We start from the raw sequence: 22,276 nt of genomic DNA, 5'->3' as shown, positions 1-22,276 counted from the left end.
GGTTTAAGTCCCGTTACATCTGACATCAAACTAACAGCATTTCATAAAAAGAACATCACAGCAACAGTCAAACATGGTGGTGGTAGTGTGATGGGGCTGCTTTGCTGCTTCAGGACGACTTGCTGTAACTGATGGAACCTTGAATTCTGCTCTGAAGGAGGATGTCTGACCATCAGTTTATGCTCTGAAGCTCAAGAGCACTTGGGTTATACACAGTGTTGGGTAAGTTACTTTAAATTAGTAACTTTTAAGTAGCTAGTAATGTAACTAACTCAGTTACTTCAAGTTACTCGTTACTTTCAAAGTAACTAGTTACTAGGGAAAGTAACTTTGGTTTTACTCAGAATTATCTTGTTAATGTGTTGCTTCCATAACTGGATACCCAGCAAGATTGCAGTCTTCTAGCTTGCTTACTTGCCACAAGTGCACTGTGCATATTTACACTAGAGAAATCCCACGCCTGGACCGTCATTGACTGCTGCCATGATTCTAGCCTACGTCACAGCGTCATGTGCGCTTTTTACATCCAACACAAACTGCAGTCGTGGTGCTTTCGATTGTACTCAGAACTCAGAAATTCTGCCTTCTGAATAGGAAGATGTAGGTAACACCAGGCTGCAGATGAGCTGCATACAGGGCTGGACTGGGACAAAAAATCGGCCCGGGCATTTTGACTAGAGACCGGCCCACCATTATAGGAAAAATCATAAAGCCTTTGAATGAAAACAAACATTGTTGTGACAATGATGTACACTGTTCTGATGGTATATATGCTTCAATCTATCAATCGTTTGTTGTAAGACTCAGATAATTATTTTTTAAAGCTAGATATTTTAAATGAGAATAAGAAAGAAAAGTATTTCTTCGTGCCCCCCTTTCCCTGTTAATGCCCTACCTGGCCCCCCCTGGCAACACTTTGCTAGACCCGCCCCTGCACAGTTACCAGCTGTCAGCTACCTAAAAAAGGATCCTGGTGTTATTTGTCTCTCAGAAACAGTTCATAACTTCCCTTCAACTCATTCATGTCACCTAAAAGGTAAACCTGTTTCTCCATCACAGCTCTGATGATCCAGTAAGGACATCTCCTGGTTACATCTTCATGTTTCCCTCTCACCCATAGCTGGACTGGCCATCGGGCATACCGGGAATTTGCCCGGTGGGCCGCTGGTGATTTTTTTTTTTTTTTTTTTTTTTTTTTTTTTTTTTGGAAGGGTATAATGAAAGGTGTTGGATTGGCCAATTGGTCATGATCGACTCTGGGCTGGACCAATTACAGCCGAGGAGGCCGGATGCACCCGCCCCCTAGTTTAGCAATCACGTGATTTTCGCGCATTGCATGCCGGGAACTAGTGGCAAAATAATCCAAGTACCGCATCAAATGCAAGCATTTGCAGCACCGCAAAACGTTCATTCTCCGGTTCCAATACCTTCTTGTTTTTTCTTTGCCGCACAAAAAAGGAATGTACAAAAGAAAAGGAGAACAAGGACAAAGACAGACTCGACGAAAAGACAAAGAAAAGATACGAGAAAAAAACTCAAAGGTGTGAAAGGGGTCAGACCCTTACGAGCACACAGAGTGGACAAAAGACGTTAGCGTGCTGCCCAACTTTCACCACGCTCAGATTTATAATCATACGGTTCTTGGAGTGAGTGCATACACTCATGAAGTTCAGTAACTTCAGGTCACTGCAACAAGCCCAGGTACAGTTTACCGACGGATGGGTACAGGACCTTGAAACGCACCGTGTAGAACGAAAGACCATCGTACATATCATAAGTTTACCAGTCTCACAAATCGTCGTCATAAATACACATTCGTTAACCGTTTATTAATATAACCTTTGAGCTCAACGGTAATTAATTAGTGGAAATAATTTCTGGTAGCATCACAGAAATGTAGCAGTGACAATATTGTATGCTGTAATCGCATTGGGCAATTAGTGATACAAAAAACCTGTTTTATCCTGTGAATAAAAGTATATGTTTTTGTCAATGTACCATAATAACAGAAGCGAAACGCAATATTGTGTCAGCACAATTCACTATTTATGCACAATAAACACAATAAACAAAGGAGCATAGCGCGACAATTTCTGTTCAGCGCCAGACTTGCTTGTAACCTATATCACCAATTATGTTAAGAAAAATGACGCATTAACTACTACAAAACTCTGACCTTTGTGGGAATGCTTGGAGCAGACTAACATGTGAGCTGGAGTGTTCTGAGACGTTATATTTGGTATATCCAGACCATCCGTCGGCTCTTACTTCGGAAACATGGCTTAAAAAATTTCTCTTCAACGACGTAATCCGATAAAAAAAACAAAAAAAAAAAAAACGATCTCTTTACCCGTCGGCTTCCTGTGGCTGTCATGCGACCGCCTATTGCAGTTAATAATACAACAGCTTCTTGACATTTTTTGGGTTTCTTTTTATCGCTGTGTAACTGAGTTCAATTGAAAGCCTGCGTGCGCTAGTACCTCTTGCCACAAGTTCCCAGAATCCTTTGCGGTTTTTACCCCTGAATGACGTCACATTTTCAATCTTTATCCTGGTGGGCCGGTCTAGTTAAAATGCCCGGGCCGATTTTTTTTTTTGACCCAGTCCAGCCTTGCTCTCACCAGATAACCAAACTGATATCATGACCAGCAGGTTAACAGCTGTGGCTCCAGCAAACATCAGCTGATACTAGAAATTAATATTAAATAAATTCTAACAACAGCTGATCAAGCTTAAACGTGCTGCTGTTGTTTAACGCTACATCCACTGGTTTCTTCTTTCTGGCGCAAAGTGAGCGATAAACAAACGAGAGAGAAAAGCTGATCAGCTGATCATTGATCAGTTTCATGATTGAAGTAGAAACAGGAGAGAAAGAGAGAAGAAGAGGCAGCTGTGCAGCGTAAACACAGAATAACTCCAGCTTTGTGTCTTTTTCATTGTAGCTGAAGTCCGGGACAAACTGCGTTCCTCTTCACCTCAATACGAAACGCGAAATATTTTCTCTGAAAACGAGACGATTCTGTTTTTTACAGGACGGCTGGCAACTCTAATAATTAACCTTATGAACAAAATAAAGTTCAACATCAGTAACATAGCACCACCCAGCTGTATAGAAACTCCGTCATGCTAGTACCCAGTTCGAAAAAGTCAGCATAACGAAAATAAACTCCACCTAAACTTGGTTCATAACTTCTTACCTGAAGTTCAGTTCACCTGACACTTGGACCGCCGGCCGCCTCGGGTCTCTCCTCTTGCCTCCCTTTTCCTTCGTCCACCTGCTGGCCTCCACCATTTGCTAATGTTATTGAATCTGTGGAAGCTCCGCGATAGCCACCACACGAAGTAACGAATAACGAGCCTATCTAAATCCCAGTAACGAGTAACGCGTTCCTGGTTTTGGCATAATAACTAGTTACCGTGCTCGTTACCACAATAATAACGTAGTTACTGTAACACGTTACTTAATAACACTGGTTATACAGCAGGACAATGATCTGAAAAGTCCACCTCAGAATGATTCAAAACCACAAAATTATGGTTTTGGAGTGGCAGAGTCAAAGTCTGGGCTTAAATTTAGATTTATCCTTTTTTTTTTAATAAAACAGACAAAAAACCCAACTTATTTGCATATTTATTTCAAAAACTAAATACTTTTTAGTTTTTGCAAAACATCTTCCCATCACAAGGTAATGCTTAAATTCTTATCCAGCTCTGCTTTTAACATAATAAATCAGCAATATCTGTCACAGGTGGATCTAGAAGGGTGGCATGGGGTGGCATGTGCCACCCTAAAATGATCTTGTGCCACCCTAGTTTTGCATATGACAGTGTTGTTTATTAAAACAAGATAACATTGGGCCTAGCAACAGTTAACACTGAATGTAAATTCTAAAACTGAATATATTACATAGTGATACCCCCCCTCCCCCATTAACAAATGGTTCAGCCCACAGCACAGAAGCATTATTTCTTGTTCCAGAAGGAGTGGCTACATTTTTAGATAAATAGTTGTATATAACTTTATTGTTTAGAAAAGTTGTGCAGAAATGTTCAAAATTTACAACTTATATTTGCATTTCAAGTTGTGAAAATAATTTACTAAACATGTCTGTGGTTTTTACAGTAAAAAAAAATATAAGTACTACTAGGATTTTTGTTTTTTGTGTGATTTCAGATCAGTTGTGTTAATACTATATGTCAATGAAAAAATAACTGTAAATTCAGACGTGAGGCTGAGGTGAAAAGAATGATACAAGCAAGGAAAAAACCAAACACAAACAAAAGAACAATTTGAAGGTGAAATGCAAATGTCAAATCAAAAGTAGTCAAAAATGGCGAATTACATTTTGGACATCAGAGGGTTAACGCAACAAGTCATGAAAAATTAGGTTTAAATTTTTGTTCATGGCAGTGTAGATTTGTTACATTTTGTGTAAATTTAAGCATGCATCAATTAGATTTTTTCTAAGAAAAAAAGTTTGACACTTTACTTAGACATGTGTTTGTAAATGAACTGCCCCATGTTGTGTAGCTTTCTGGATTTTATACTTATTGGGCTACATATTTATTTATTATACAGGCTATACAGTGTATAAAAACCAAAAATTCACAAACTTTATGTAACTGAAATGTTTACTTGTGTTTGCTACAGAAAATAATTAAATTATAGGCTACATTTATATTAAACACGTATACATACTTCCTTTGAATCATTTTAACCATATGTAACGTGTGTGTGTGTGTGTGTGTGTGTGTGTGTGTGTGTTTTAAAGGCTTTGATTTGGCCACCCCATTTGATTTCCACGCCACCCTCGTGCCACCCTAAGAAAATTTCTCTAGATCAGCCCCTGATTTTATGACTGCTTGTGTTTTCCACCCAGGCTGCCGTTTATCTGCAATGACCCATCTGGCCACACGGGGGAGTCACTGCGCTGTAAAGCCAGGCGAACAGCTCAGTCCTGACTTCTTCATACTTTGCTTCCAAGCAGCCAGACTGTTAATAGTTTTTAAAATATGTTTCTGAAGTGCTCTTGCGCAACAGTTTTCCAGACTTTATTAAGGGCTTTCAAGGTGTTTCTCTGGAACCCTGGTAAGCGGTCAGCGGTGGGACCTTCCAGCGGAGGAGCCCAGCAGGAGTCTTGTTTCCATGACAACCGTGTCATTACCTAGCATGGATTGTGAAGCGGCTGCGGCTGCTACTTAGAGTTTTACCGACAAAAACGGGTATACAAAAGGTCGCGGGTTGTTTAATCCAGCAGTTTGGCTCCAGAGAGGCTGTTTGTGATAGTAGCACTAACCGAGTAACGAACGTAGAGACGGACGTCACGTCAGCTGTGCTTTAACCTGGGAAATAAAAACAGGCTGTATACACGTGAATTTTACTTTATTTCAAACACACAAGTGGTAACAATCGAAGAATTAAGGTGTATGTGGAAGGTGATGGTGAAAAAGAATAAAATGAATGGCTGGAGGACCAATCCTGAGGAAACAAACAAGTTTTTAAATTAAAGTATCAAATTCATTTTAAAAACTATGAGCATGTTTGTCTTTCTCATAAATTCATATTTTCTCCTTGTAAGTAGATCAGTTTTTCCTCCAACTTACACTTTGTTTCTCACAAATTTCCAAATTACAATTTCTTGTCTTGTAAATTTGTAAAAACAATTTTTTTGTAAATGTATTATTTTGTCCTCATAATTTACTTTTTTTTAATGTATCATTTTTACTCATAAATTTGCATGTTATTCATAAGTTTGTCATTTTCCATTTTTGTAAATTTATCATTCTCATAAATTAACAAATTTTAACTTGCTAACCAACATTTTCTTTTTAACCAATTTAACGGGTTTTGTTTTGTTTTTTTAATGTCATTTTCCCCCATAAAATTTTCTAAAAGCCTTTTTTCCTATGAGTGTAAATTTTTTTTAGTTCATAATTTTCTCGTTGTTTCCCCACAAATTTGCCATTTCTTCTTAAACTGTGCCATGAATGACAACATATACCAAATAAGTTGATCTATTCAAATGAAATTCAGCTCGTGGTTCTCCAAAGATTTATCTCTCTGTAGTTCTGCAGTTATAATAAACATAAGACTTTTTTTGAAATTGCCACATGGGGGTTAAAAGATGGCGTCTTTGTAGCACAGGGGGTGTTAACATCTTAGACATTCCTGTCATTTAGCTGTGTTAATCCTAACGTATTTCTAGAAGGTGTAGATGACAGTGTCCCAAACGTCATACTTGTACTCATGCTGCCAAGCCTAACCCTGAATGCCAGCACAACCATCAGTCCTGACTTGTCACATAGAAATAAATCATTAATTGTAAAGAGCTTCTGTACTCATATGAGAATTTTGTGCTGCTAACAGGAAACTCCAGGGTGGGAAGGCTAAATGAGCATGACTCTTAAATCAACCTTTTTAATCTTTATCATTTCAGGGTTTTACTGTGGAAAGTCAGACTACCCAGAGAACATGAATGTGAGTTACTTTCAGACTTTTGGTCGGTCAAAGATTGTAAAAACCTTTGAAACGTTTACTCACCCATGGGCATGAATCTCATGGTATTTGGGGGCTTTTAATGATTTCTTTGAACTGTTCTTTTTTTAGTGGTGGAAAAAGTTAATGTATGTTATATAATTCTATCTATAAAAGCTTTAAAAAACAAGAACTGTGTGCACAACTTTAATTTTATACATATACACTCCCATTAATTTGTGGCTTAATGTCTCTTAGCATGTTGGACCTCAACCAGACACTTTTGGTAGCCACCAACAAGCTTCTGGAATAATCCTGGCTCAGATCTAACAGCTCTTCTTGGCAGAATAGGAAGAATTCATTTAAATTGGGTGGTTTCTTGGCACAATCTAGGCTTTTAAGCTCAGTTCAAACATTTTCAACAGGGTTGAGGTCGGAGCTTTGGGAAGGCCATTCTAGAAGCTCAGTGTTAGCCTGCTTTATCTGTTCTGTAACCAGTTTTTATGTTTTTGGGATCATTGTCATGTTGGAACACCCAACTGTGTCCAAGTTTCAACCATCTAGCTGCTAATTTGAAGTGAAGAATTTGGAGTCCTCCCCCTTCATTATTCCAACCATTTTGTATAATGTATCATTACCACTGGCAGCAAAACGGCCTCCGATTCTACCACCACCATGCTTGACAGCTGGTACAGTGTTCTCAGGTTTGAAAGCCTCACCTTTACCAGTCATGATACTTTACAGTTTGGGTCTTCTTCCAGACCTTTAAAACATGGTGATAGATCTTAATAACAGCTGTACTTGCATACAGTGAGTTAAATGGATGATCTTGGAATCTGCAGTTGGCTCCAAAAAATATTCCCAACTTGGGTAAATCAACAATTCTCTTTCTTGGATCGTCACTTGGAGTTCCTTGAACTTTCCCATTGTTCTGAGTATTGGTCAATTCAATGAGTGCTGTCAAACAATCACTTTAATGCTGCAAAGAGCAATGATGAGTTACATTAAAGATTTAAGCTGTACAATCATTCCACCGTAGAAAAAGAACAGTTGAAAGAAATCATTAAAAATTAGCATCACACGGCCTTTCAGGTGAAACTTTTCTGTGTAAAGTTTTACATATTAAAATCGAACATTAACCAAACTGTTATTTCATATTCTAAATTTTCACCTTAGTCAACTTCACATGCGCACACACATTTCAGCTCCACGTGGACTGTGTGGACCCGATCCTTTGGTAGTCCAACTCCTGCCCCTTGGATGGATATGTTGTTTACAACCCCCTGACTTTTAGAACCAGTGACAGGAAGACCTCCGCAAAGTCAGACTTCACTTCGAGGTGCTATCAGGCACTTCAGTTTCTTTAAACATCAGGAGATGAATCCTTAATCAAAATCAAGTAAAAAAAAGAAAAAGAAAAAAAAAGACTTGAATCTGCAAGTATGAGATTTATTTTTGCTTGCAAAGTTGTATTTTTTCTGTATTTTACAACACAGCATTAATTAAAAAGCCATAAATTCTCACTGGTATCAACTAAGTTTATTAATTTGGTGCACAAAAAAGGCAAGACTAACAGCACTACCATCATTACAGAGGTAAAAACACAAGAGGTGTCCATTGGGGAAGAATCAGACGATTCGATAGTGAGATACACAAGGGGAACACTATACATGGAAATCAATACAAATCACGTTCAAAAACAGGAAGTGGCAGTGATTGGAGTTGTTGCGCTTGTCAAGAAGTACCAGCACAACGTGTTGACATACGACTCCTCGAGTGGCCGCTGAGGCTGGGGTGTACCGTGTTTTTTAAAGCTGATGACAAGCAGGAGAAAAATATTTTCAGCTGTAAGCGTACTGAATGATCAAGTGCTCAGTTTGTTGCTACATTTAAAATTACAAAGCTCAGGCTTTTTGTACAATCCTGTGGGGGGAAAACACTCAAAATCTGTTTCATTCAATCGGTGCATATCTCCACTTCTGGATGGTAGAAAAAAACAGCACAAATGATTTAAATCACTGTCACATCGTACATAAAATCTTTACTATATACATACAAAAGAGCACACGTGAATGTACAGAATGAAATCCAAAGAGTCGTAAAATGATGGAAGACTAATTATGGTAAAAGCTTTGCTGCACTGTTCTCTTTAAAAAGTGAATTTACTTGAAAATATTGCTATTTGAACCATTGTTTTTCACACTGTATCATGGTTCAACAGTTTTAAATGTTTTATTGTGGATATTTTTACCCACTTTTAGTGGGTTTTTACCCGACCTTCAGTGGGTACCCATATTTACCCACTGAAGATTTCTTGGAAACATGGATAAACCTGCCTTGTCCTGCCAGGTAGGAAAGGCATGAAAGAGTATGGTTGGCCTTTTTGTTCAATATTTCACTAAAATACTTCTTTGTATAAATATTAAGAGCGTAAGTACTCAGATTTATGCTACCAGTTGTCCTCTGAGCTCAATGCTAGCATGCTAATATGGTCACAATAGTTAAGCTTAACATGCTAAGCGAGTATATGTATATGCCTTGTAGGGCCGCAGACCAGTCAGCACGCCCCTTATAAAATGTGTATTCCCTGACTGGTTGGTGAGTGGTTGCTGGCTGTCGTTGTGTAAAATAGTTTGCAAAACAGGGTACTGCCTCAAAAACCTTGTTGCAATTGCTTTGGTCGCTAGCAGATTACTGCGGTCGTCCACAGTTTGCATGGAATTTGTCTGCAAACACTCACCAGTCAACCAATGAGTGGTAATGAAACATGAACAAGTGTAGCACCACCTAGAACATTTGCGTTCAAAGTAAAAGCTGCTGAACCAACATATTTCAAAAGGCAACACTTTTACTGTAAAGGCAGTCTGTGCTCTATTCTTCACAGTTTTACTATCGCTTCGTGAGTAGTTGACAAGACATGAAGTGTTTGCAAACCAGGTGGAGACTTCCGTGCAAACTCTGTGCCAAATCGGCCCTCTATTTTGTTACAGCCAGCTTCACCTAGCAACAGTAACCTCCAACAACCTTTTGCTAATCTGGGAAAACACATTTTTCCATAGTGAACGGCAGTTACAAGGGGGTCACTGGTCTTAGCAATGGATTCCACAGCGACTGCCCACAACAAGCAAAAGATCCCCCAGTTCAAGACCAGGAGGAAATACCTTGTGGGTTGCATCAGGATGAGTATCCTGCCCAATCAAATGTGCAGCACTGCCCACTGTGGAAACCCTTAGTGAATAATGGGAGAGCTTAATGTAGTTTTCTTTTGGTTGGAGATTTTTTTTTTTTCCTAGCAGCCTTCCAGTGCCAGGCAGTCGCCATCAGCTCTCTACGTCTTGTGTAAATGAGGCCTTAGTCATCTTATTTCAGCTAATATTTCTCATATTTGCTGGTTAGACACAAAGTACAACAGACATTATTATTAGTCTTGCAGGAACTGAACCGTTGAAAATTTGACCATGGACTGTTTAAAGGATGGACAAAGTCAAGCTAATGCAGGAGCGCCTTAAAGGTGCATTCTGATATCCAGCAGGGGGCGAGTCCTCTGACTGCAAAAAGACTTTGGGTCATATAAACCTTTACAGAAAACCGCCCACAGTTCCTAGTTGACAAGTTACAGACAAAGTTGCCAGTTTCAGAACATAGTCGTTCCAACCTCGTTTTAAAAATCTTAATACTGAGCAAGCAGTTTCTCAGTCAAATCCACACCTTACACATCATAGCTGGTTTCAAACATCACAGTGTTTGAAACCAGCTGTGATGTTTGAAACCAGCTGGGGAAAACACTCATCCACTGAAGCACTTAACAGGCCAATGGATGATGCTCTGGTGGCTAGGTCCATCTTTTATACAGTCTATGACTTTGACTTTAAGATGATGCAGCGTGGAAATTTAAGGGTCAGCAAAGTTCTTACAAATCATCCTGAGAGGAACATTAATATACATGGCTATCCATCCAACCAAATGTCAGCCTTATAGTGAACCGGAGAGAAAAATACGTTTGTGATTGAAATAACTGTGATACAGTATCAGGAAACAATGAGCCTCTGTACACATTCTAACAGTAAACCACCAACAGTTGTTGAAATGGTTTACCAACGGACCAACGAGCTCACAGACCGCTACAATGGCATTGCCTTCTGTTGAGCTGCACTATATCAGTGTAGCAAAGAAGCGCTCTCTGGACCAAAAGAGGAGAACCATTATTATAAACTGAAGCGTTCATTCAAACCCAGATTTTTTTCCCTCCCTCTAGAAAATATAAACCTATGTTGATGCCTACTGTGTGAGTATATATATATATATATAAATAGATTTGGGCATGCAGGTACAGCTAAAAGCAGATCTCCAAGGCACCAATTGCACAATGCTGTCAAGAAATTAGTTTCAAAGGGTAATGCTGTACCCGAAAAGATGTTCAGGTATTAAGAAAAAAGTAAATCAAATCATAATTTATTGTCAAGCAACAGATTCTTTCAGTTACAGAGGACTTGCTATGCTTGTTACCATCTCCATGTTGTTATTCTTGGACTCTACTGCAGTAGCTTTGCATTATTCAAGGATCAAAATAATTAATATTCCTTATACTGAGCCCTGGAGTAGCCTATCTTAGACTATTTGTCTTCTAAATGGCTTCCACTAACAAACAGAGGATTTGAACAACAAGTGGGTGGGGCAAAGACAGCCCCACTCTCTGACATCATCCAGAGCCAACAGCAGAAAAAACTGTCTGAAAGCAAGTATTTAAAGTAGACTGAAGCCGGCACTTTTCCTTGCAGAGGTTACTTAGACATACACTGACCTCATCAATTAAAACCTAATAGGTAGCACAATAAGTCCACTTTGTCCACTGTGTGACAACAGCATATTTATAACAGTATCCCTCAAAGAAAAGTAGCAACTGTACCACTGATTGTTTCCAATAGTTAATCTAATTCTTTGGGCTCTTACGAATCCCGTTAAACAAGTCTTGACACGTTTTGTCATACAAATAAATGTGGACAACTGTAAATGGAAATAAATGGGAAAACAATTCAGTCTCTAAGTAATCTATGATGAATTGCTGTTAACGGTAAAATGCAAATATATTCATACGCACGGTGAAAACATTCATTTTCATGCATTCAAAAACAGATGTAGGCTAAAAACCTTAAACTTCAGACATGAACTTCAAAATGGCAGCTTTGCTTTGCTTTACAATGTACATCAAAATTTCAATCCAAAGGTTCTGGAGTCAGTCAAAAGTTGGAAAGCTGAAGCTCGTTTTCCTTTTACTTACACTCAGTTTAGTTAACAAATCCCAGAGCGTCATTTATGGTGGAATGAGGCAGTAGGATACAAAGCGAGATGCGAGTGCTGCGGACTGGGAAAGCTTCTTCGTCTTATTTAATATACAGCAGGCATTTATGGTGAGGATAAGTGCACTACACATTGACCTGTATCTGTGTCCATCCTGCAAACTCACCAGATTTTTTTTATACTAAATATCGAAACACACCACCTTTGCGTAACCCTATTTAACGATTACAGGCAGTAAGAAGGCACCCTCTATAATGCCAGAACCGGATACTGTGGGACATCGTGTTCACATGGACATCTGCTGTGAGGAATCTCGCTGGTGATCGTCAGATTTGGGAGAATGAGAGAACACGGTGCACAAACTCGTCTTAACAACAGCTACATAACGTGACACAGATGCTGATTCATTTCTTGAGCTAGCTTATGCATTCTTTGGCAAAGTTGTACAATCACAGAACTCAACAACAACAATGCCTGTGTGAACACAAACTCATATGAATTACTTAATTTGGATTTTAACTGAAGCACTGATGGGTGGGGAAATGAGCCTGAGAAGCTTTAGCTTCTCTTGGTCAGAGGTCTGCCCTCCCGGATGTGCTTGGCGCTCCTCTTTTCCGTCTTCCCCTTCTCCCTAACCTTCCTCAGGCGCCGGGGAGGTGGTGTACCTCTTGATTCACTGTCCTCCTGAGCGCTGGATGTATCCATCCCATCACGCTCTTCAGGAATATTCGGAATGGCCCCACTGCTCCCATCTAAAATGTTCCTCAGGGACGGGTCCTCTGGTGTGCAGGTAGCAGTGGTGCCGCTCTCACTGCTGCTCAGGTCCTGCTCTTCGCCGTACCGCCCGCCACGGCTGTGGTGCGGCAGGGAAGAAGCCCTGATAGAAGGTCGGTCACGCTCCGTCTCGCGGATGCTTTGCTGTGGCTCGTTCATGTCCACCCCTGAGTCCAGGCTGGTGTCGTTGCTGCTTGGCGGGCGGTGGTGGCTCTGGAGCTCAATGATGGAGTGGCGGACCTGCGCTGCTGGCTTCCCGTCTAAGGAGACAAACCAGGCTCTGGGGTGAGACGACAAGGACTTGCCACGTGTCAGCTCCAGCAAGGTGCGCTCTGAAATCCCCTGCAACTCACTGGGCACGCCGTGCCCGGTGTTGAAGCCCTCCATGCCAGCTGCCTCATTAAGAGTCCCAGGCACAGAGACGGAGGATTCAAGGAGGTTACTGTAGCGTCCCCACACACTGTTAGGGCCTTGCCCCTGAGGGGGCGTCTCCAGAGGCTGGGTATCATCTTGGCTACTCTGCTGTGGGCTGCTCCCACCTTGTGAGTGGTGGTGAGGAACTTTGGGTAGTGTCTGGGTGTAGCTGTCTTTACTTGCAGGCTCTGAGTGAGCATCATACTCACTTCCGTTGCGGGGGAAGGTGGCGGACTTGCAGCCTGGTAGCTGCTGCTCCTGAGCACTGAAGAGCTCGGGAGCGGGAATAATGGCCACTGGCTGGTTGTAGATATGGACCAGCTTATCCTGAAAGAAGTTGTCGCAGTTGATGTTGGCCCGGTTCTGCTCCGACTTCTCCCTTAATCGAGACACCTCCTCACTGTTGATGTAGTGAGGTGGCGGCTGAGGACCCTTCATCCGATCTGGAGTGATGTTCTCATAAAGCGGTGCCGTGGCACGAGTCCCTGGATCCTCCACATAGATGTTATAGTTGGCTTTGTGCCTTGGAGTAGATGACGGTTCGCACTGGATGCTGCAGGTGGCGAGGCTGTTGTCGCCAGATCGGAACAACAAGCCCTCTTCCATGTGGGTGGAGGTGGTTTGGTCTTTCTTTACAACCGTCAATTTGGAAAAACGTGCTCTCCTCCTCCTGGGCTCTCGATAAGAACCTCTGTACATGGGAGAAGCAAAAGTTAAGCAGGACAAGCTTTGGTCTACAGGCTTTTCAGACTCACTCAAAGAACCTTTAAAGTAGGAACTGTTTCACTATTTCATTACTAACAGCCTATCAAAGCTGAACACAGAGTACCACATTTACTTGTTAAGCAGCTCTTGAGAGTTAGCATAACTCTGGCAGAAGATATTGCTAAAGTTGCAACAAGCATTGTAATCTGTCTTTTTAGGTTTTCAGTCATCCAGGTCATACTAGTCTTAAGAGCTTGGTAGAAGGTGAGGGGTCCAGTTTGTTTAGTCACTCTTAAGACTAGCATTGCAATCCTTTCTGCTAATTGTGCACCTGCACTCTTCTACTTTTATCACGTATATTTTCCCAGTTTGACTGTGCCCTTGCAGCAACTTGATTCTTTTCTTTTTCAGCCATTCTGTTGCAGATTTGCTGCTGTGCTTCAGATCATTGTCCTGCTGCATGACCCAGTTTGGACCTTGTTAAGTCTTTTATAATTGTACTTTAACATGCTGATACAGTGCTATGGTGCAGAGTTAAGATAACTGATATGGTGGAGTTGCAACAAGCATGGCAATCATTTCTCCTAGTGCTGCAGCTGCACAGTCTTCTGATCCACTTTACTGATAAAAAGCATGCATAGTTTACCATTTTTACTAAAAATGCTTGAATAATCTAGCAATTTTTTGCAGCGATATATAGGGAAGGCTAAGCTAAGGCTACAGCTAGCAGCTTTAGCCTAGCCTTCTCTGTATGAAAGGTGTCAGAACAGAAGCTAACAAAGTTCTGTTTTAATTAGAAATTTTGGAGCCCAAAAATTGTCTTTAGTTTATATAGCAAATTTATATCTGTTCCAAACAACTGTTAACTGTTTCCTTGATTACTAAAAACTGCCATATTGAGCCATATTGTTTGAGCCCTAATTTAAAGTGACATTGTAACCAGTTAGGCCAAAGAGAAATTTACTGATACTGTTAAAGGCCTGTGAAAATCTAAGCACAACCCATAGCAGAAATAACTTGAAGTAATTATTTCTGTATGGCTTTATCATTTTCTGAGATTGTTAGGAATTTTCTGTATGCAAAGTCGCAGGCAAATCTGAAGAATAAAACTGCTATGATGATTTCTTTAGAGATGCATTAGAAGGCAATCTTGAAGCTATGGATGCACTCTTAGATCACACCTTTTTAATCTGCCTCTTGTTGATCAGCATTGCATATATTGTCAATTGAAAACATTTCTAGAAGGGTTTCTTACCCACAGTGGCACAAGAGCAGGGACAGAAATCCGATCACTATGGCCAGAGTTCCACCCAGTATTCCTACCAACAGGTAGGTATGGTAAGATAGGAAATCCAAAGAGTTTGCATGTCCCAGATAATCTAAAAGGATAAATGTATAAGAAGGTGTGAAACAGGTCTAAACAAAAATAGCATTCACATGTGTTAATGAAGGTCAATGAGGTATCTACCTCTTGATGAAGGCAGAGGGGCGGCGATCCAGTAGCCCAGATGGGAAGCGGTGTAGGTCCAAACCAGCTCATTTCCAACCGTTTTAACTATTCCCAGACCATGATTCTCCCAGCCACCTTCAAACAGCAAGGAAAATAGCATGAGAGGAAATTTCTTTTAAGTCTTTTTCTTGTAATTCAGCTGCTCTGCTGCTATTTGCATTGCTACCTGTCTTCTGGTTGAAGGCCCAGGCTGGCACAGTATCAGAGGCCCTGAGGTGTGTGTGGTGGCCCAGCGGCAGACTGATCTGGATGGGTCCTCGAACCTGTATCTCCTCGCCACCGGAGTACAGCAGGACGCTGATGGCTGCCACGGCTTTCAGATCAATACTTCTGAAAACTGCAAAACAGTCCATGCCAGGAATGTAAATGGTAAAGCATATTGTTTGGGTACCTCAATAAAAAAGTCATCCATCCATCTCCAAAGCCACACTTTCCAGTTCCTACTGGGGAATGCTGAAACAATCCCAGGCCAGACGAGATATATAATCTCTCCAGCAGGTTCTGGGTCTACCCCAGGATCTCCTTCTAGTTGGGTGTTCCTGGAAAACCTCCAAAGACAGGCACCCAAGAAGCATCCTAACCAGATACCCAAACCACCTAAAGTTCCTCACCCTATCCCTGAGGCTGAGCCAAACCACCCTACTGAGGAAGCTTACCTCAGCCCCTTGCACTTTGAATCACCTTGTTGTTGAATTGTGCTATACAAATAAATTTGCCTTGCCTTGCCTTGTATTCACGACTAATGTTCCCTCTAAGCTGCGCACGTGTGCAATTGCCCACTGCTGGCACGGTCTCTGCGCACAGAAAATCTGCGTTGTGCACAAAAAAAAATCTAACCTTAATTGAAATTGAAATTAAAATTTCAACAATTCTGTTTTGCAGTGTTAGTCAGTACGTGACTGGCTGCTCCAGTATGGGATTAGAACGATGCCACCTTATCCCATAGTCCAGCCAATAATGCGATTCACATTCGTATATACGCAGCTAATCAACGTCGTTGACAGGCTACGACAGCGTCCTTATGTGCCGACACCGGTGTTTTAGCTAGCGAAGCAGCGTGGCTGATGTGGAGTGAAGCCACGTTAATGACAACGTGTACAACCATTGGAGATGTGAGCAGGACTGACGGAAGAATTGACGGGAAAAGTGTTGACTTTATACCAGTTTTTAAATTGTGTTGATAGGCCACGTAAAACCAGAGTTATGATAAAAAAATATATGCAATGTTTGTTTTCTTCCTGAATACTATCGTTGTTTATGTTTACTGCGGGAAGAAACGTTCTATAAGAAAAAACGCTCGAAGTACGGAAGCACTCTCCGCCTGTGAGCAAAAACAAAACCAAAAACACCCCACCTTTTCCTATTGGTCGAAAAAAGTACCATGTCGACCAATCAAAAAATGATATGGCAAGTTGTTAAGAAACGGATGGAAGTTTTAGGAGTGACGGCGGTGTTTTGAGATGTGAGAGATTTGCGACATAGCGCAAATCTTATGTCGTTAGTGTGTAGTGTAGTCAATAGTTTTGTTGTGTGTCAGAACAATGAGGCGACTGCTGAATGTTACAGGTGTTACAGGAGTGATACATCTCCTGTTGTCAGGCCTGCAGGTATCAGGCTGTTGTTCTCCTTGATGCGGACAGAAATTATTTTTGGAGTGGCACAAATAATTTGTATGGCATCAAATTTGATGCCAAACAGCTGATTATGCTGTAAATAGTTTGAAATGTTTATTTAAAAAAAAAAACACCTTGGCTGCATTTTTTAAAAAATAGCTGCAAAAAACTTCGTTGTTTGCAAAACTCAGTTACTTTTTTGAAGAAGTAACTATATAATTAATTGCGCAACATTGGTCATTATATATTGTATTTTGCAGACAGAGTTACAGGACTCTCTCCCAGACCACAGACTCATACTCATAATACAACTCAGAGCTTTATAAAATAAAAAAAAGAAGAAATTTGTGTTTTCAAAATTTGAGTTCAAGTTAGTTTTACTTCCAATAGTGTTAACATCCTACACAGGTCAATGACTACATTTTTGTTTTACATTTTCATTGTAAGTGGGCTAAAGCAGTTAATTAAAAGTAGTCTAACATAAATGTAAATGCTGTAATTTAATAAACCATGTAACTTGGATGGATTCAATGCTGGCATGACCACAGTCGTCTGCTGTTGCTCACAGTGGTCCAAGTGTCCGCTCAGGGAGTGTGTGTGTTCGCTCAGACACATGGAAAATTAGAGGGAACATTGTTCACGACCTTACTTTTTCATTCTTTACCTAGATTTCATGACCAGAGGTAAAGGTTGGGATGTAGATGGAGCAGTAGATCAAAACCTGAACCACCCTAACCCACTACTGACAAGGAGTGTGAGCTGGGTGTGTGGACCCTTCAGCACCACAGACTGGTTTCTGGGACGTGGAACATCATTTTTCAAAGGCATGATTGATCTCTTTCATTCTGTACCTCTTTAACTGGACCAAATGTCATTGTGACGTTTAAAAAATCTGATCAGGAAATGTTTTTCTTTACCTGATTTGTTGCTGATGAAGCCCGGCGTGCAGTTGGTGCAGTCCTTCGCCAGGTGGGAATGTGGTACAGTCAGGTACGCCATCACCGAAGAGATGTTGGTCTTATCCGGGATCGTGAGAATGTTCTTTGGGAACTTCACCATCGGCTGGGATGAGCTGTCTGTGAAAACAAAATGGCAGGTTATCAGTAGGAATTTGGGCACATGTGCTTTTTAAGTCGATTCAGCCTTCTGCACATTTGTTACACATCTGCAAGCCGCTTTGCAAACCACTTCCACAACAGCTCCTCCTTTTAAAGGTGTAATTGAATCTTCTCTTTACTCAAATAATCTTTACAAGTGACTTTAGTTGAACTAAAGTCACTTGTAAAGTAGCCACATACAGCTCAGTTTGGTCTGCTGTTTCAATCTATCGATTTAACTGTGAAGCAAACTAGCTAAAATGAACCCTCACTGGGTAGTTGATCTTACAGTCAGTATGTTCACTTTACTAATGAAAGTCTTTTCAATGTAAAGAAGAGGGGCCCTGCCATCTACCCACTGGGTTGCTGTACACAGTGACAGAACACAAGTACATTAAAAACTGACTAAACTAAGAGCAGCCTGTGTGCAGAAAAGCAGTTTGTTTAGTTTTCTGCAGTCTGAAATCTGGAATTTGTCTTTGCTGAAGGTTGACAGCAGTGATACCTGCAGGAGTTAGCCTTAAGCAGCTTCACTACATTCATTTTAGAGAGGGAGGCATGTGTCACAGAGTTTAAATACCTGGAGTCAACCATCCCAAAGTAACAGATGGTGAACAAGAGAGTACAGGCAGGGTGGAGCGGTTGGAGACGAGTGACAGAGGGCAGCAAGAATGGAAAGGAAAGTTAAGAATATGGTTAATGGTTTGGACACAGTGGTGCTGACAAAAAGACAGGACACTGGGAGTAACCAAGGGAGACAAAAGTAGAAATGAGTACATCAGAGGGACGGTTTACTCTGGATATATTTTTACTGCTGTGCAGTAAGGCTGATGCACCAAACCAGGAACAGCAGCGCAGTGTTTGCAAACTATCCAGAGGGCTGAATCGTACCTCTGGGCAGACCGATTCCAGCCTCTGAAGCCACATGTTTAGACACCTCTGGTTTCGTCTCAGTGTCTCTGCCAAGTGTGTCCACTTTACACTGTCAAACACACTCAAAAGCCTACTTAAAGCAGTGTAAATTGAATACTAAAAGCCTAAACACAGTGTGTGTGTATGTGTGTGTGTGTGTGTGTGTGTGTGTGTGTGTGTGTGTGTGTGTGTGTGTGTGTGAGAAGGAACTCACCAGGTACCTTCCCGGTGATGAGCACGGAGTCTTCATACAGCCAGATGTTCCCCTGACTGTGAGGCAGCAGCAGCAACGTGACAGAGGAGAAAACTGCCAGAGAACAAAGAGAAAGATCAGGAGCCAATCACAAGTACAGAAGAACAACAACGATCTGTCAGGTTTTCATGACCTATAACATCTGCTGGTGTGTTTGTTTGTTGGTTTGGTAGCTTGTAGAGCTACAAATCCAACAGCAGAGGGCGTCCAAACATTGGAGCACAGCAGAGTTCAGCTGTCTGGCTCAGCACCACAAAAGGGAGGCGTCTCTGCTAATGCAACTGTTCCCCCCACCCTTCCTGCATTTTCTCCTCCATAACACCTGCTCCCCACTTCCCTTTGAATCACCACCTGCTCCCTTGCCCCTTCTCCACACTAAGGCCAGCAGAATAAAAACATCCCCACCACCCCCCTGCTCTGGCAGGACAAAGACACTTTGCTGAGACAAGCATAGGTCTCATGCCGGCCTGAGGCAGACACCTCGACTCCAAGAGCGATCGATGAGGCGAGCACAGGACGCCACGCTCAGTTACACTCGACTGGGAACATAAATCGCCTCATCGTGGACAAACCTCAGAGACAAGTTGTGTGTTGTCGCTGACACTTCATTAATCTATAATGACAATGAATAATGGAGGCGAGTGTGTTTGTGTGTGTCTGAGTGTGTGGGAACTGTGCTAGCAATACTGTAAGCTCCACAGTCTTGTTTTTGGGTTTTTTACGTCACCTTTTAAAAAATTATTTACTGGTTTGGTCATTTTTAGGTTGGCAGTGAGCCCACTTTCTGAATTCTGTCTCTAAAGCACTTTAGACCAATAACAATACTCACCAATACCAGTACCGATATACCAGTATTGGTATTGGTAATATCTGCCCTGTATTTACTTGGTAATTGAAAATTAAAATTATTTAATAAAATTCAGTGGGCTACATACTGAACTTTGAGGATAGAAATAAAGTATTGATCCAGTACTGATATCAGTAATTGTTTCGATCTGCCCACCTCTGCTGGTTACTCACTTGGTCTCTTATTGGTGCTCCAGGGGAGCAGGCTGGGCACGTAGCCTCCCATGCTGCTCAGCAGGGTCAGACCGAGGCCCGGGCTGTACGGCACCCAGAGCAGAACCTCCCCCATCTCCCCGGTCTGGGCAGAAGTCCTCAAGGTGTGGTTGACGTAGACGTCCACCGAAGCCCCCGACAGGGGCTGGCGGGTCACCAGATCTCTCACCAGGACCTTCAGGGCAAACTGAGGCTCTGCAAAGAAGATGCCAGAGGAAAAAGAGGAGATCTGGGTTGCACGTGTCCCTCCTGCGTGCTCCGTAACCTTTCTCTCGCCATGAAAAAGTGATGAGGCGAGCACTTCTGCGGGGAGGGTGGAAAAATACATCCAGGAACCGAACGACAGCACAGAAGAGATGCAGTCTGACTTTTAAATACGAGCTTCCAGATAAACAATGCACTGTTTGCTGTTATTGACGGACACACACACACAGCCTCAGCTGTCCTTTGTGTGTTCACTAGGGACAGGATGTAAACACAGACTTTACTTACTGTATCAGCAGAGCAGCACAGGATTACCACACTCCCCTCCCTCCCTGTCTCCCATTAAGACATCACCTGCTCAGGCCAAAAAGATAAAAGCCTAATCCTCCACACCTCCATATTCCTCCTATTAATCCTATTACACTGGACTGTCTGATTTCAGTCCAGCAGTGTATCAGTGCGCTCCTGATTTCCTAATTTATTGCAGAAAGCCCCCTTTATTAACGCACCTGCACCATCAGTCATGCCCCACTGTTTCCTCTGCAGCTGATTTCCATTTTCAGTAACAATGACATCCCCCTCCTCCATCCTCCACCCCCCTCCATCCTCCAGCAAACACCCCCTTCCTCTTTGTTTATGTTTACCTGCTGATAGAGCCGAGAGGGTGGCGGCTCGGCTCGAGGCGGCGGTGTAGGTGCCGGACGGGTCTCCGGCCCCGGCCGTGAGGCCGCCGCCCTCCTCCAGTGCCGCTGCTGCCCTCGCCACCCCATCCAGGCAGGAGATCAGCAGCAGCGACGGCAAGAAGAGGAGCAGCGGCGGTGGGTGGCGTTCAGCGGCGGGCATGGCGAGAGGGGGAGCAGGCTCAAAGACATAACGGACCGCGAGGAATCGAGCTCTGGAGCGGGGAGCGCGATCACCGAGGCCTCGTCCCTCCCTCCCTCCGTCTGTGTGTCTGTCAGGGTTCCTGTGATGCTGGTGCCGAAAGAAGGAGGAGGCACCCCGCGGAGAGGAGATGCACTGGTGCTGAGGCTGGGCGTGTGGGGCCGAAGATCGTCTATATAAACCGCGATGTCTCACTCTGTTAGAGGAATGCGTGCGGTAATCGAGATTAAGCAAAATGAGGGCGTGTATCAGTAAACATACCCGGAGCAGAAGCACTGCCGCTGTTTTCTAACGTTTCATGGATGTTACTGTTTGACAAGAGCAGGGGTGCCCAATCCCAGTCCTCGAGAGCTACCGTCCTGCAGCTTTTAGACGCATCCTTCTTCTGACACACCTGAATCAACTGAATGGCTTGTTATCAGGCCTTTGCCAAACTTGATGGCATGCTGAAGAGGTAATCAAACCATTTGATTCAGCTGTGTTGGAGTAGGGATGCATCTAAAAGCTGCAGGATAGTAGATCTCGAGGACTGGGATTGGGCACCCCTGGACAAGAGTCTCTGCTGTCCGCGGGAAAAGTGTCAGAGTGAGCGCTCCTCTCTCTGCGTCATCTCTGATGAGACCCAACATGCTGTTACATCATCGGGGTCTGCGCGGCCCTCTGTCGGTAAACTGGGGACTCAACACTTCGGATCATACAGGGAATTCTTTATACTTTGCTATGTACATCTTTAAATAAATCACGTTTTTAAACATACATGTAAATACAGTAAATAAGGCAAACTCTCTTAGGCAGCTTTCTTGTCATGTCTTTAAGTAGTCTTCAGGAATAGTTCTCCAGGCTTCTTGAAGGACATTCAAAGCTCTTCTTTGGGTGTTTCTACCTTTAGATGATTTTCATAATTTTCATACCTCAGCCTTTTCTCTCCGTTTCCCTTCCTTAAGAATGGCTTGTTGACAGCCACTGAGACCATTTCTGATGAGGAACAATAGATGATCAGCTGAAGGTCCAGATGAATCTATCAGGTCCTGTGTCAGATTCTTTACTCTTTCTATAAGGACATGACTTGTGTTCTTTTTT

The 22,276-nt window shown here is 42.3% G+C and overlaps 1 protein-coding gene across 1 annotated transcript; it reads right to left on the bottom strand.

Moving 5' to 3' along the window:
• Positions 1 to 7,903: 7,903 nt before the first annotated feature.
• Positions 7,904 to 21,394, bottom strand: fam171b (family with sequence similarity 171 member B). The gene is made up of 8 exons (XM_085448371.1): positions 20,959 to 21,394; positions 20,072 to 20,305; positions 19,013 to 19,105; positions 17,707 to 17,865; positions 15,343 to 15,513; positions 15,135 to 15,251; positions 14,922 to 15,045; positions 7,904 to 13,652 (listed from the first exon to the last, which is right to left on the bottom strand). The coding sequence occupies exons 1-8, from the start codon at positions 21,155 to 21,157 to the stop codon at positions 12,332 to 12,334; spliced, it is 2,418 nt and encodes an 805-aa protein (XP_085304497.1). The 5' UTR covers positions 21,158 to 21,394; the 3' UTR covers positions 7,904 to 12,331.
• Positions 21,395 to 22,276: the final 882 nt, after the last annotated feature.

The sequence above is a fragment of the Copadichromis virginalis genome, linkage group LG23 (genome assembly GCF_057382275.1).
Source record: "Copadichromis virginalis isolate Kocher_CV1m ecotype Utaka linkage group LG23, C_Virginalis_male_GT1.1, whole genome shotgun sequence".
Taxonomy (NCBI): Eukaryota; Metazoa; Chordata; class Actinopteri; order Cichliformes; family Cichlidae; genus Copadichromis; species Copadichromis virginalis.
This window is presented reverse-complemented; position numbering and strand designations above follow the sequence as displayed.

Bases quoted from the DNA above. Each gene is read 5' to 3' on its own strand.
- fam171b (XM_085448371.1), bottom strand. From the start codon at position 21,157: ATGCCCGCCGCTGAACGCCACCCACCGCCGCTGCTCCTCTTCTTGCCG. The intron at 20,306-20,958 runs GTAAACATAAAC...TCTTCTTTGCAG, and splicing joins CCTCTCGGCTCTATCAGCAG to AGCCTCAGTTTGCCCTGAAG. The intron at 19,106-20,071 runs GTGAGTAACCAG...GTTCTCTGGCAG, and splicing joins GAGCACCAATAAGAGACCAA to TTTTCTCCTCTGTCACGTTG.